This window comes from Solea senegalensis, unplaced genomic scaffold (assembly GCF_019176455.1).
Source record: "Solea senegalensis isolate Sse05_10M unplaced genomic scaffold, IFAPA_SoseM_1 scf7180000013775, whole genome shotgun sequence".
In the NCBI taxonomy this organism is placed as follows: domain Eukaryota; kingdom Metazoa; phylum Chordata; class Actinopteri; order Pleuronectiformes; family Soleidae; genus Solea; species Solea senegalensis.
This window is the reverse complement of record NW_025320890.1, coordinates 36084-52273: the sequence shown is the minus strand read 5'-3', so window position 1 is coordinate 52273 and position 16190 is coordinate 36084. Positions and strand designations below refer to the sequence as shown.

General features: G+C 40.3%; 1 protein-coding gene across 2 annotated transcripts; it reads right to left on the bottom strand.

Moving 5' to 3' along the window:
* Window positions 1-569: 569 nt before the first annotated feature.
* On the bottom strand, window positions 570-16145 carry kctd3 (potassium channel tetramerization domain containing 3). Of its 2 annotated transcripts, XM_044015704.1 has the most exons (19): window positions 15237-16145; window positions 14386-14439; window positions 12258-12303; window positions 11530-11603; window positions 11360-11418; window positions 10680-10760; window positions 10337-10495; window positions 9711-9801; window positions 8949-9139; window positions 8350-8465; window positions 7737-7824; window positions 7478-7594; window positions 6679-6849; window positions 6399-6554; window positions 5722-5818; window positions 5352-5545; window positions 5028-5166; window positions 4746-4868; window positions 570-4282 (listed from the first exon to the last, which is right to left on the bottom strand). In XM_044015704.1, exons 1-19 carry the CDS (start codon window positions 15305-15307, stop codon window positions 3700-3702), a joined length of 2610 nt encoding a protein of 869 aa, XP_043871639.1. In that variant the 5' UTR covers window positions 15308-16145; the 3' UTR covers window positions 570-3699. The 2 variants fall into 2 exon arrangements, with proteins under 2 accessions (XP_043871639.1, XP_043871640.1); XM_044015705.1 differs by lacking the exons at window positions 11530-11603; window positions 15237-16145.
* Window positions 16146-16190: the final 45 nt, after the last annotated feature.

Genomic DNA, 16190 nt, shown 5'->3' with positions numbered 1-16190 from the left:
TATCTTCATCTGTTAAAATGGCTAAAATGAGAAATTTAAGTGGGCCAGACATTTTCCACAGCCAGTAAGCGGCAAATGCATGTTAAGGCAAAAATCAAAAAGGGCATAGAAATAATAAAATAATTATACCTGAACAGAATCTAAGGCATGTTTACTTACTTACACAATTCTGTCCTTCACACACCTCAAAATGCATAAAAGGCCAAAAAGTGGTTGCCATCACAATTGTTTCCGTCTAAAAATTAAAAATAAATGAGTTGAATATAGAAATATTTGTCACATATATGACCTGCACACATCACAAAGTGAATTTAACAGAAAACAAAATCAATGCTCTCAAACCTAGTGTTGCATTCATGGTCAGTACTAGTGTAGGAATTAATGTGGGAATCTTTGAGGGACAGTGAAAAGTGTTTGTCCAGGTTTTTTCCTCGGTGTTTGTGGTGGGACCACGAGCTGGGCCACAATAGGCTGCTGGGTCATTTTGTTCTCTAGCAATATGCAAAAACAAATGTATACATATTAAAAAACACACAAAGTAAATGAAGACAACGTGAACTGATCCCACGTCATACAATTATACATTGTTTAATAAGGACTGTAGGCAATAAAACAATGTGATATCACAACATAATGAAGCATTTCTATAAAAAAAATAAAAATAAAAAGTAAAACAATAATGTGCAGAGCAGTTTAAACAAATATGTACTTTTTTTTTTAGCTCACTAGTGTCTGGCTTTATTGTAATGTAATGTAAACATAGCCAGAGAGGAACTGAGCGACAACACAGACATTATTTACAGACGACCGTCAGTCGTGTGTTGACATACATACTGTACACTTTAAAACTCTCTATCATATGTAAAATAAACATTATAAAGTTACTTAAATATCTGTCTTAATAGTGCAAGTGCAAATGTCGTTAGGTCAATAGCGTTGTGAGATCAATATAGGCATTATGTACGATTATTAAAGACGTATAATGAACAACAGTGTAAGTATCAACACAGCATCACACACACACACACACACACACACACATCAATGCATCCATGTTAGGAGTTTGTCTACTTTGCCCACATATAAACCAGTATGGACATTTATATGTTTTAAACATAAAGTCAGTTTATATATATATATTTTTTATGATACATAATCTATGTGGTTACAAAGCTGCAGGATTTGGCAAATTATAATTAACATTGCAGGACAGCTGCTTTTTTTGTAATTCTGATTGTTTTAATTTTTTTACACATTGTCCTTACAAAGTACCATAAATATCTTTGACCCAAACAAACAAACAAACAAACAGAGTGGAGATGTTTCAGGGGATCTGAAGTGCAAAGAAGAAGGTTTAACTCAATACAACAATAATTATAGAGGAGTATAATTTCCTTTGAGTGGCATTTAACAGCAGTTACATGTAATAGGTTTCTCCTTTTTGCCAATAAAGAACTTTAACACCACAATTAACAGGCAATAATCAATCAAGAGCAAAAATCTCTAATTTACTTGACATTTATACACATTTATCGATATTGACTGATGTGAAATTGTGTTTTTATGAGAATCTTGTTTGCCATATAGCTCAAAAATGTTGCTACTTTAACTTAATGCATGCCACGCCTTCTGTTACAGCTACATAAAACCAGGCCCTGCTGCACAATTTCAGGGAAAATGTGCAGACTTCAGTGCATGTGTGAACGCTCTACAGAGCATATACTGTTTTGTCTTCACACACTTCAAGATGTTTCCCAGGAGTCGGAGTGGGACTTTCCAGTTATATCCTCCTTTAGGATTCTTTACCGTCAATGTATGACGTCTAACATCTCACAGATGTAATTTGACCTGCTGTCAATCTAGACCATTCTCACCTCTTTTATCTGAATCATTTTAACCAAACACACAAACGGGCCCACACAAAATTCATCATCACACACACACACACACACACACGCGTTAAATAAGGCACTACAACAGTCATCCACAACACAAGACACATCAAAACATGTTCCAGTGGGAGTAAAGTGATGTAGTGTAAGGTCCTTGTATTGAGTTGAGTGTAGTTCTATTGTGATACTGCAAATAATGAACAATCGTGTGAAACGTTGCACAGGCACTACTGTGAGAAAGACAGTTGTGAGAAATAAGTGTTCCGTGTACTCAGGCTCTTAAAAGTGAATGTTTGGGTTTTTTTTTTTTGGCTTTTCTGCTCCTCTATGACAGTTAAAACACTGACCACCTATGATGACATTCACTGATACAGGCGTTAATGTTTACCTTGGCTGTGTTAATGATAAAAATATCTTCTAATTAAAGAAATAGTTGAATAAGAAGCTTTAAAAAAAAAAGCTCTAAAACTGCAACTATAGTGTTTGATTGAGGGGTAGAAGTATTATTTCATAAATGAGTATGATTACATTTTTGTTTATTTAAAGATAGTGTGAAGGGCTGAAAGACAATTCAGTGTTTTTGATGTTAAAAAAATCTAATTAGATTTTAAATGTACCTTAAGTCATCTGCCGTAGTGAAACTGTACCTTTATATTTTTGTATATTGATAAATCTCCATCTCAACTTCACGTTTTCACACGTTTCGCCCTCATTGTTGCACATGTGATGCAGTAAATGTCACACGCTTCTGACAGTGTTATGCTCCTCTTTGTGTCACAACAAGCTGTAAATAATTCTGTGCAACTGAGAACAAGCAGCTGCAGTGAAAATCAGACATCTAACAACCTAACATTCAACAGTTACAGCGTAGTTTTCAGCTGATGTGCGTCATAACTCCACTGTTGCATAGTTAACACTATTTTACTACTGAAGCTACAAACTGTCTTCACTGTTGTTGCCGTCAGCTGGTCTTGTATTTTTGGGACATTTTGGAATTCAAGTAACTGATTAAGTAAAATGTTCTCATGAGTTTCGCTTGTGAGATTTGTGTCCGTCCGTCACATTATTGTGAAAACCTGGAGGAGACAATCTTCCAATGTGGTACAAATGTTGTTGGTCTTTACACTTTCGAATGTAAAGGTCATTGTGAGTGTGACACTTACAATGACACATTATATAGGGCGCACAATATCCTTACAGCACCTGCAGGGAATCTTTTAAATTTTAGTGCAAAGGTTGGACTCAGATGGACTGAACAGATAGTGTCCTATCAGAGAGAAAGACTGTGTTCTTACTGGCTGTTCTACTAAGCAGCTCTATGTGCACGCCCATTAAACCTTAAAAAGAAAGTAGTATAGGATCAATCAACACAATAAAACCCCACGTCAATATGGGCACAAACTTTCAGAGATGAAGCGTATGCCTTGAGTATCGTGAGTATCTATCATGTACAAAGTATGTGTGTCTGTACATGATCATCTAGTGGGAGGAGCTAATCTCAAAGAGCCTCCATACCGAAATATTACAACCTGGGGATGAGACTCAGCAAGTGTTTTTTTTTTTAAAGATATTTCCTACTACAGATATAAGGGAACACATTGGAACATGACACATGTTCCAATGAATCCTTTTTCAGCCTTCAGACCAGATGGTGATTCACCGACTGATTATGAGTGGGCTCACACAGGAAACAGACTGAACTGTACTTTATATTCATGTCTGAAACAGTGAGTCCCCCATGCACCGATAACTTGCCTCTACAGCCTCATTCCATCAGAAGAAATCTGTGGTGGACAACACTGAGTTTTCACAGGCTGCTGTCCTGATTGGGTGGCTCAGGGGCCAGCTTCTTGTGCCGTGGCGAGGTGGAGGAGGCCAGTTTGGTTGGGGAGGGAGAGGCGTTAGCCGATGAGTCACTGCCACCACCGTCAGATCCAGAGGGGAGGGAGGAGAGGTGAGGAACTGGTGGAGTTCTCTTCCTCCCTAGAAAGCCTCCCTCCAGTACTCCCCTTTTCCTCACACAACCCTCTGCCTTCGCCCCCTCTCCGCCCGAGGCCAGAGCCTCTCCTTCGTCTGCAACAAGCACCTTCTTCCTGACGTCACCCCCCGGAATCGGGCTGTCTGGCGGTTGCCGTGAAGTTTCTTGACCTCCTTCTGTCTTCATCCCAGAAACACCAGCGCCAGTCAAGACCCCAGCACTTGCTGCGCTAGAACTCGCAGCGACTGTTCGGCAACCCCAGAGCTCCAGCACTGAAGCTCTCCTCTCACTGTCCTCGGGCCCAAAATCACAGAGTGAACGGCGGACATCGGTGACCTGACTGGGTTCCTGGGCAGACGTTGGACGCGTGCTGTCCAAAACACCTCGGGTCAGGCAGAAGTTCTGGAAGTCTCTGTTAAAAAAAAAAATATATAAATGCATTTTAGTTGTTAGTGGGAAAGGTGGATGGATGCCACAAGTGTGGTCTGATTATTACCTTACTGGAGGACACACATTAAGACTGGCTTTAGTTAAAGTTCAGGGCTGTTATTTATCTTATTTTAATCTTTTCATCTGGACAGCCATTAATGAATAAGCCAAAAAATAACATTTGCACTACAGATGATGATGCAAACTGGGACCACAGGAGTCTATTGCTTCCTTTTCCACACTTAGAGCTTAGCTTCACAAAAAAACTGCTCTCCTCTTTCACTATGAATTCTTCCACCACAACATAATGTATGTGAAAAGAGTCAAAAGTACATGTTAAACAGTGTCGTGTACTAATGTCCCTGCAGCTCTGAATAACCCACAAGCACTTAAATAGAACAAAAATAATCCAACCCCAAAGTACAATATATGGACAAATATTTCACCGGGCACTGTGGAAGGACTCAGTGCGTCGAGCGCGGGCCAGCAGGGGGCTCTCTCTGTAGGGCCGCACAGCCGCATAAGTAGCCTGAGTCTCAGGAATAGACTCCTGGGCCTGTAACTGCAGACTGAAAGACATAAAGACAGGACAATCCTTACCATATTTATAATAAATATGGTAATAATAATAATAATAAACATTCTGCACATAATGAGTTAAACCCTGTCTACATGTTTCCCTCTTTGTGTCTGTCTTTTATGTGGTGACGGTGAAGTTTCTTTCCAACCTTGAACAGGACTCTCGCAGCCGTGTGTGGTGCAGCACGGAGGGGGCGGGACTTATGTTTGGTGTAGCACAGCGGGAGGTGCTCAGATCACACTGATCCAACAGCTGCAGCAGTTCCTCCTCTGTGGGCCCGCCGACATCTTTCAAACACAAGAGCAGCTTCATCTCATCAAAGGGAACTGGCATTTAATCCTGGGGAAATGTACTTAACGCTGCTCCAACACGATGTGAGCAAATATAAACATCATTACAGCCTGTTATTCTTTGTCTCCTCTCTCATTAACGCACACTGTGATGTTCTCGTCGACAGTCTCCGCCTCCTCACCCTCTTTTTTCCGCTCCTCTCCTTTGTTAGCCGTGTCCATCGCCGTCGTCAGGTCCCACATCTGGATGCTCCCGTTGCCATGACCGGTAAACAGGTAGCGCCGAGGTCGCGACCCCATCCGACTGGAACCTTCGCACTCCCGCACCATGAAGCATGAGATTGTGGTCCCGTCCACTGATTGCACTTCACAGATCCTGACAAACAACAAGAACCTCAAAGGTCAAACAAAAGGTTGAATGCAGGGAAAGGAGGAGACTTGGGAGAGGAAGTATCGTGCATACATACACGCTCCTTTCTCCCAGACTGTGTCCATAAAAGACAAAGTCACATAAAGGTGAGTACAAATACAGAGAGGCAGAGGACACTGTACCGTTTTCCAGTTGATGAAAGCCTCACAAACAGTTTGTTGGTGATGGGAATGACCTTCTGAATGAAGACCTGCTGATCATCTCTCTCTCCAAATGGACCTGAGAGCAGAAAAAACACCAAAGCTTCTGTAAGACCGTGAAGACACTTAACTGAATGAGTCCAGAGGTGCATTTGCAGGTATGCGAGGTATCGCTAAATTCCTGCAAGATCAGAAAATGTCTCAGTGAGCCCATGTGAGAATTCAGAACGTGCAGCCCCTCTCCTGATTGTTCTGGAAATGTTCCTGCTGTTGTGAACATGTGTGATCCAGAAAATCTCCAAATGTGATCGTTAAATATTCAATAGTTGGGAAAATTAATGACAGTAGGTAATGGAAACATGTCTTTTTAAAGACATTCCCTGTTTAAATTTTAAACACTATACATAATTGGTACATTAGTTGTTTGACATTCTCATAGAGAATCAATGACAGCAATAGTAACATACAGTCGGCAGGTGTTTTTGAGATATCGTGTCCCAACTATTGGGACAGTTGGACAACTTGAAAACGTTACAAAAATAGTAGATTACGTCTGTTGATTAGTAATCAAATATTTTCTTAGTTGCATTAGCTTTACATCTGTTCTTCTTTGACATTTATCCTGTCTCTTCTACTCTTAACTTTCTTATTTCTCTCACCTATATCATTCCCAGAGCAGTAGCTGCCGTGGCTCTCTGTCTCCTCCAGGGACAGTATTTTGAAGGAGGCCAGAGGGGTGGAGCCGGGCTGTGTAGAGATCATCCCTCTGAAACGGGTCACCGTCCATGTTCGAACATGGTTGTTGTCCGCACACACTGTCACATGCCAAAAAAGACAAAACAACCACATAGGATTTTAGTCACAAGTTTACTGCACACACAGATAGGAGACGACGACGATCAAGAGATGATTGGTGTCGATAGTTTGTACCCTCCGCACCTGAAACCAGATGCTTCTCGGACAACATAATCTTTGTCACTGGGCTCCTGTGCACAGTGAACGTCTGAAAGAGCTGCGGTCCTGATCCCACTGTCTCTGGGTGCTGCACGATCACTCTCACTGCACCGCTGCTTGTCCCGTAGGCGATCTCTATCCAGTTTCCACTCACACCTGAGAGCAGAGAGAGAGAAAAATACATCATAAATACACAGAAACAATGTTTATTTGGTTGAATTCTTGATTCTTGGTTGTTCTATTATTCTTCCATCTGGTATTTCTGTGTAAAACTCTGCTGCTTAGTGGCGTATTACACAGGCCGTTGCTAGGGAAGTTGTGATCACGTGATGAATCACATATTCCTGTTAAAGAAGTCCAGTGAAAAAAGAAAAAAAAAACTTCAGGGTGATGCAAGACCTGCATTTTCAATCAGACATGCTATCTGATTATAAAATACTTTAATGACCTTTTTCTGCAGGGAATTCTTCTTCATTAAATTGCCTTTTTTCTGCTGATCTGCTTTGTTTTCACTTGCAACAGTACTCGAAGAAATAGATTTATGTAATCCTGTGTATTGACATGATATAATCCATGCTTGTCTTAATTTCATCTATCGGTCCCAAATCGGTGTGAACCTCGACTGTGCTCTTGCGTCACTTCAGCAAGATTGGTGGATACGTTTCCTTGCCTTCCGAGTTATAATGTTTCTGGTGCTAGCAGTTGTCTGAAGTTTCATGAAAACAGTTCTGCTCTGCAAATAGAGTGATCTCAGTGTAAGACCGTGCATAGTTACTGTGCTCACTGGTTTTAGGCGTGAGGTAGACAGACAGCGCAGTGATGGCATCGTTCGAAGGGTCATGATAGAGTTCAGTCACCAGAAGATCATTATCCTTCATCCTCAGTGGAAACTTCTGCATATCTGAGAAGAAGATAAGAAAACACCATACGCATCACTTGCTGCAACTCTTCTACAACAAGGAATCTCCACTGTACTTCTTGAACACCATGGGACATGCACTGACGTAGTCATATGTGAGTGTGTGTGTGGTGTGTGTATATACCAATGTAGTAGATGGAGCCATTGTTGCAGCCCAGTAGTAAGAAGGATCCTGCTGTGTCACAACTGGTAATGGGAACCACATCCTGAACCTAATACACACAATGAACTCACAATCAGAGTCATAAAATACAAGTATGTGTCACCCAAAGCACTCTCACACAGATGAGAGTGCTCTGTTTAAATGTGCTTATAATGCTGGTAATACACAAGCTGTGTTTGCATGTGTACACTAGAGATTTTCACAAGGCGTCAACTTTGCACACAGCCATTTCTACTGAGCTTTGTTCCCATGACAATGGAGGAGTAGACGGAGACTAAACACAAAAGTAAAAACCACTAGGAAACAGAGACCACAGCCCTGTTGTTCACATACGATTTAATTTACTATCAAATCTCTGGATGTAGGACACTTATTGTGGCAAACCAGAGAAAAGAAAGAGAGAACACTGGAAAAGTTTTCTTCTCCCTAAAGAGCCAAACAAACCAAACCCAAACCATGATCCAGAAACCCCAATACAAACAGAAACACGGACATTGCAGCATTTCACTGTTCCAAATAGAGCCTAGCTGTATATGAAATCATGTATACATGCATACAGTATATGACCTCGTACCTGCCAGTGTTGTGTAACAGCGTTCCACACGCCCACTTTCCCCGTGTGGCTCGTAGCCACCAGCTGATTCCCGATGAAAAAGAGATCATCGACTGGTACACCGAGACTGAACACACCTGAGCAGGTGGAGAGGGAGACGGAGAATTGGAGAATTAATTTTTTACTTTCCTGTAAACCAGGGGTGTCAAACATACGGCCCGGGGGCCAGAATCGGCCCGCCAGAGGGTCCAATCTGGCCCACAGGATGAATTTGTGAAAATTTCACACTACGATTACAATCTAAACGTAATGTCAAATGCAATATTTTTCACTTCCAGATACCTGTGACTAAATGTTTGTGCCTGTATAGGTCCAGTGTGATGTGCAAATAGTAAATTTAAGCATGATATTGTTGCAATTGCACTAAAATATCCTTCATTAAATGTAAAACAAAGGAGAAAAAACAAAGGACTTCTTGTTGGTCACTATTGTTACTGGTCCGGCCCACTTGAGATGAAATTGTGCTGTATGTGGCCCCTGAACAAAAATGAGTTTGACACCCCTGCTGTAAACTCCTCTCAATGGACCAGAAGGTCTACAGCTCTGTCATGTAAACGTACCTATCTCATTACCACTGCCGCCATCTTGGATGCTCCAGAGGATAATGCTGCTTTCAGAGGCGGCGGCCACCATCTTGTCCTTGTCTCCATGTGGACCTCCCACCACCTTGGCATTGAGCGCTATACGCTCAATGGTCCAGTCAAGGTAGGGGGAGGAAAAAACCTGCTGCCATCCAGAAGATTCCTTTATCCTGTAATGAGATCACAACTGATTTCATTTTCATAGTTTTTTCTTCTGCATTTCCACCTCAGAGACTAAGACAATCAGTGCTTCCTTGCGGAGGCTTGATGTGAGTCAGATTAAATTCCTTTAATCTGATTGTATTGTCCCATGTAAGGATGAGTGTCGTAATTAAAGCTTGCACCTGCCCCCAAAAACGTTCTATTATCTGTAGTAGAACTGTGGAATTTGGCTGCCCTTTCTGTGACTCCCCTCGCTAACGTCTGGCTCTCATTTCTGCTTCAGCTGCCTGTCTGAGGTCATGTGCAGTAGAATGCAGGTGGAAAGGTTGGTTAGTGACAAGTCAGGCAAGAGTTTCAGAAACAAATGTAGAGTAACTTGTCCGCTTCTTTAATGAAAATGCAAATAGGAGCTGAGACCGAGTGCACAGGTACAGCTGCAGAACATTAATAATGAATGAGAAACTTGAGATGGAGCGGTAATGATGCCATTTTCCAAACATAAATAATTTAAAGTCTCTCTCCTGTGAACTGTGGAGCAAATGAGGAAACTTTTTAATTTGCCGTGTTGTTGAGTATTACCTGTAGCAGATGACATAGTGTGCATAGGCTGCTACAATCCAGTTGTGGTGTCCTGCTATGATCAACACCTTTCTGGGGTCAACGGTGGGACCTACACACACACAGACACACACAGGATACACACAAATGCATTCTTTAATAACCAGATAACCACATAATGGTTTCATCCTGTGTTATAGGACTCAGACTAGTCAGGACTTGTGACTTAACTTGACCTTGAACACTGATGACTTAGACTTGGGGACTCAGACTAAAGCATTGACGGCTTTTGAACTGTAAAGTTGACGATAAGGACGTTTTTGTTCGATTTTTGTAACAACATTAATTTGGCATATGATATTGAAATATTGTTATATTAATGCCACTTTACTGCCTAGTTCAGAACGACTTTTGCTGTTCTAGAAATAAAACCACTTATGACGGGGGGTGGGTTTATTGTGACCAATAAGACTAGTAACCCAAAACAGAGTAAAGAGGGATTCCACTGCGTTAAATGTTGTCATAATTGTGACAAAACAGGAGTTAAGCATGTGAGGGTCAACTGTTTTTAACAAATGTTTGAGATTATCACCAATATTTTATCTTCTCTTTCTCTTGCATTCATAAAGCGGCCGCAGGTCACTCACCCACTTGGCGAGTGTCATCTATTCCAGGTGAGCCAGGAAGAGACGAGTGAGGAGGAGGACCAACGCGGGTTACAGCCTCCGCTCCACTTGGACCCGGCCGCTCTTCTGACAAGCAACCAGAGGCAGATGGAACCGGGCTGGATTTACGAGCAGGGATGGCTGTCAATGAGAGGTTTCATGTGATTTATAAATAGAACTTTCCTGCTCATTTGTTGGTATTTACGTATAAACTACTGTGTAAATGGGAAACAGGTCATTTCTGAAGACAGATATTTTTCAGTGAAACATCAGTATCAATAACTAACGTGTCAAGTCTAGCTTTGGTCCTGATTCATGTCTTTACCTGGGGGTGGCAGGTAACCATGGAAGAGAACACTTCCACACGATGAGCGCTCCAGTTCCTCACATAGCAACAGGCGTCGCACTGCACAAATACACACACAATCGCACAGAGCTCTTACTTAATACCAATTTGTATTTCCTTTATGGGGTAAAGGTCCATTCTTATGTCCCGAGCAGTTCCAGATGTTATAATAATGTGATCACTGTCATAAAAACAGCAGTACTTATGTGCTGAGCTCACAAGCATGATGAGCTCACTGTACATAACTATAATAAATAAAATGCAAATTAAGATGCATAGGACACATAAAAGTGGTGGTATAAAGACTATTATACTGAATAGCTCTTGTAACAGATTCTTATTGTTATTTCTTCACACAATCAGTAAATACAGCAAGGGTTAAACTTAAAAGGGAAGCAGTTGTAGTACTAATATGTTGTGAAGTACGCTATGAGCCACTGTACTTATCGTTTATGGCATCGGTATCACTGATTAGTTCAATACTTGAATCAGCAGACAATGTAGGGAAGTTAGAAAAACAGGAAGTAAAACAATATTGGGTTTGAGTATTGAGTTACCACTTTGAAGGTTTTCACCTATGTGAAATTTGATTTTAAAGACAGAATGTGTGTTGCTATTGTGTAAGCATCAGTGTTTGTGCTGAGAGTGCTTGCTGCTACCTAAAGGAGTTATCCCGTAAAACTCCGCTTCATGACGCAGGACGCTGATGTTGACGCCCCTGCCCAGAGAAGAAAAAAATGCAGCATGAGTTTTCTGCAGAAACAACTCGACATCTTCCTAAAAATTAAACATTCAGTTATATTTTCTGAATGCCTCCATGACTCCTTACCGCAGGTCCAATTCTTTGGTTCGGAGAAAATTCAAAATTGGTGCAAAAGCTGTAGGGTCTCTGTCAATAAATATCTGGAAGTGAGGAACATAATGTTAGAGCTGCAACTCATAATTACGTTCAATGTTAATTGATCTAGTGATTATGCTCTCCATTAATTGATTAGTTGTTTGGTCCAAACAATGTCAGAAAATGCAAAGAAAAATCCCCTTAATTGTTGTTTTTGTCCAAATATATTAATTTCACTGTCATCAAAGAGCAAAGAAATAAGACAATTTTAAAATTGAAAAAAAAAGTGTTTCATTTATTAATTTAGTTGTAAATGTCAAATTAACTGTTGCAGCCCTACATAATGTACAGGATATTATGATGTCAATAAAGGGTCATCTTTGTATCCAATCATCAAAATCATTTGATAATAACGTTAATAACAGAAAGTCACCATGAAATGTTTTAGTACTTTTTGATGTTTTAGTGTTTTAGTGACAGTATAAAAGAGCACATGAAGGGGAATGATATTTAATCATAGAAAATCAACTGTGGACCACAGAATACTGTACTTCCAATTTGGCCTCAAATGGTTGTATTGGTTCCTGAGCACACGCATAAGTATCAGGTCAACATTTCCTGTCTGCAGGAAACCTTTGGAGAATGTTTTTTAAACGTTGATGTGGCCTGTGGATGCTGCCCTACTTTCTGTAATAAGATGCAACAAAGGCCGTACTCACAGCTCCAGTTTCATCCCGTAGAGTAGATATCCTTCCACTGAGCAAACTGAAACACACACACACACAGTCTGGTTTACATGATTTCAGAGCACGTTACATTCATTTGCTGGACTTTACTCTAACCTTAACCATAACTACTACTGCTGCTGGCCTAACCCTGACCATGAGCTAACCCTGACCTTATCCTAACCACACAACATGTCTCCACTTTAAACTGTAATCATTTATGTTATAGTGACTTTTTTGTCCCCCATAAGGAAGCCAAGTATCCATAATGTGACTGTGTAAACAGATAAAGGTCCCCACAACATGAGTTCTACCTGGAACAAACACACACAGAAAGTGTCCCAGTTACTGCAAGCACTTCTACTTACCAGCAATTAACATACTGTACATGTGGAACAGGACTGGGAAATTTTCAAAATATTATTTTCTTCAATTACAATATAACAACAGTTCAATATTTAAAGGGGCAACAGACAACTTTCTCTAGTAATTCATGTCTGATCACTGTCACAAAGATGCAGATCTTTTCTTTAGAGCTTGTGTTACATTGTGTCATATAAATTAAACGAACCTGTGTGTAGATATGGGATAAAGCCCTTTTCTCTGTAGTGTTTTAAATACAGAATAACACTGTACCAATTTAATTTTTCTGTAAAAAAACCATCTTGATGGGCAAGATACCAGGTTAATACCGTGTTCAAACCTGGTATTAACAACCCTCTTGATCTTGATCTGAGATTTGATCACACCGGTCGACAACTTTAAGTCCAACATGCAACATGCATGGATGTCATTTGTGTTCAGGTGAGTACATTTATAACAGTCTGACGTGTTTCTGTTTGTTTTACTCATCTCATCGTCTTTGTTGTGAAAAGATTTTATCAAAAAGCCTTAAAACCAATTACTGTGTATACGACAACATCAGCGCAGCTGTGGTGATTCACACGACGGCGCTTGTTTGCTGTTAATGAAACGGAAGGCCATGTGTATGAGAAATAAGTTTCTATTGGGTGCACACAGCAGACAGCTGGAGGCACAGAGACTGACAGGCAGGCAGGCAAACAGGTGCACTGGCAGACAGTGTGACAGCATTCAGCTTTACTTGCTCAGCTGTTGTCAAACTGTGCACTCTGCCCAGTGTTTGAGCTTGTTCGCATTGTGGTATTTACCAGCTCCAAATGGCTGCTTCTCTTTAAAATCCTTTCCTCTCTGAAGCTGCAGCAACACTTAAATGACTTATCTACTGTATATAAATACTGTATAACAAGAAATACAAACACACAAATGTCAAATGTCAAATATATGAAAAATCCTATTATAAGGAATAGGTTTGTGTTGTTAAACTATGAAAACAAAATATCCAATACTGATTACATTTAAATGCAATCCCCGGTCACTTCCTATCACAAGTATAGACAAAAATAACGACAACAACATGAGGCAACATTCTGTATCGCTGTCTAGACTTGTAAGGTATCTTTTTCGATTCACTGGTGCCAAATATTGATGTTTAAATGCTTTTTAAATGGCGCTCTACACAGACAGACTCCTCATGATGCTGCTAATCACAGGAATGAGGGTAACGTGCAGTGGCAAAGTAGTTGACACGTGATTGTTAGCTGGCCATAGAAGAAGTTGAAAGTGAATGAAAAGAATGTAAATCCTCCAAATACTGCATGTTACAATTTTAGTGGCATGTATTATTCAGTTAGACGGATATAATGTATCATTAAATTACTGTCTTACAATATATAACTAAATTGCAGAGTGACTTTATCGTGATATTACTGTTATCATGGGCAAAGTATTGTGAATTATGTCGCGCAAACTTTGTATTACCGAGTTATGACTTTTCAAGTGGTATTAAGTTGAATTCCTGTATGCTGCAGCCACGGCACTAAAACGGTTTAATTAGTGCATAGTCCCAAACAGCATGAATACATTTGTGACACGGCCAAATATTCTCAATAACAACTGAACTGTTTTTAAAGTTCTGATCTGGTCTGAATGTCAGATGTTAACATGTCAAGAGCAACATGGATGACTTATTTGTTGAGGGTGGAGAGATGGAGTTGGAAAAGCACTTGCACAAAGTTTAACACACTGTCAACATTTAACCAACCTTGAGAAGAATGAATCTGGGATCCACATCAGAGTCTGTCTCGAGGTGCTGAACCTAGAGCAGGAAGACACAACACAACATATATAACAACTCGACTTTGTTTATGTGGAGACCTATCATCTGACTATTGATCTAATTCACTAATTTCTGTGTGTACATACAAAAAATGTACACACTTAACACATAATAAGAAAATGAATAATACAGGCTGTGATGAAAACCAAGTATCTGCTTCAACTATATTCATGTATCCTGCATGTACTGTATTGCATTTATTATTTTCCCCAATTAATTGATTCATTATTTGGTCCATAAAATGTAAAAAGATAATAATATGATGATCATTGTTTCCCAAATGTTTTGTTTTGTCCACAAGACCAAAGATACTCAGTTTTTCTGAATTCTATTTTTATGCATGTTATTGGTTGGTTACACCTCAACCAATTGATTGTTATAAAAGCTGGTTTTCAATATGGAGATGAGCCAATATTACACTCAGTAAATCCTGATCATAATCACTAGATTGGATAATGAAAAAAGAAAGAGTGAAAAATCTAAATTTCACATGAAAGCTTCACGACGCACTGTCTGTAAAACTGAGACCACTTTGTGATTTTTTTTATGGGAGCAGAATATGATGTTTTTAAATGGCTTGTTATGGCTCTGTGGTAAATACATATACACAAATGTGTTGTTACACAATAGTCGTTTAAAATGTGTAAAATGCAATTGTATCTGACTCATATTGGCGTTGAGGTTGTGATATCGATATTGGAATTAAATAATGACTCAATTATCGTTGCTGCTAATCCTTGCTCAGATTGCCTACATGATGATGACCATTATCTCACCTCGTCCCACCGACGTTAAGCTGAATGATCTCCGCCATCCCGGGCGTTGGATTGTTCTTGTTCGCAGCCATGACTGAACACAAACAGCGGGTTGTCGTGTAGTTGCTGCTCCGTTACACCGTCATACCCTCACAGCTAGCTGTGCTAACCCTCCTGTCTCCTGCTGCTCAGCTGGAGACAGACAGCAGCCTCACTCACCACGACCTCCTCCTCGTCCCACCTTCCATAAAATGTCCCTCATACACGACCGACGTCGGTCGCTTTTACACTCCGCATGGTGGACGAGGGTGGACAGACAGTGGTGTTCTTATTCGGGGACCACCACTCACTCGCGAGCCTGTTTGCATCGCTGCCTTTCATGTAAATCGTGGATATCTTGCGCAGAATTTAGTAACGTGAAACAGCTGTACAGTCGAAACGAGCGAGAGTGTTCATCTACCACAACTTCCGTTTTCGCTTAAACCGCTGTTGGTTCTGCTGGGATATGGAAAATACAAACTATTTGGGCTTGATAATTAACTAATAATAACATTTGAGTGATTAGCACATTGTGTTATTACAACACAGCGGGCGTCTTCTCTTAGAATGTCTCCTGGTAAATAAATTCTCCCAAATTCTCCCAAATGATCACTTCTACACCTGGGGATTGTGGGTAATGAAGTTAATTATTTGACACCGCAAATAAAACACGTTTTTACTTAAAACAGAAGGTAAATTCAACACATTTGCATTTTATAAAGGAGCATATGGCGTAATTGCACAATCTTGTATCTTGTGGTAAGTCGACCTTGAACGTTTATAATGTTATGGCTGAATAATCAAATTATCTCTTCGGAAAACGAGAGGGACTTTCACTTCCGGAACCACGCTGCTGCGGAGCTCGCCTTAAGTGAACTCTCTTGATTGATTGATTTTATTTATGAGCTAAAAAAAAAAAAATACAGTCGACTGTGA

Excerpts from the sequence above, each read along its gene's own strand:
- kctd3 (XM_044015704.1), bottom strand. The coding sequence starts at position 15,307 with ATGGCTGCGAACAAGAACAATCCAACGCCCGGGATGGCGGAGATCATT. Across the intron at positions 7,825-8,349 it reads CTGTTACACAACACTGGCAG|GTTCAGGATGTGGTTCCCAT; the intron begins GTACGAGGTCAT and ends TGTGTGTATTAG. Across the intron at positions 5,819-6,398 it reads CTGCTCTGGGAATGATATAG|GTCCATTTGGAGAGAGAGAT; the intron begins GTGAGAGAAATA and ends TTCTGCTCTCAG.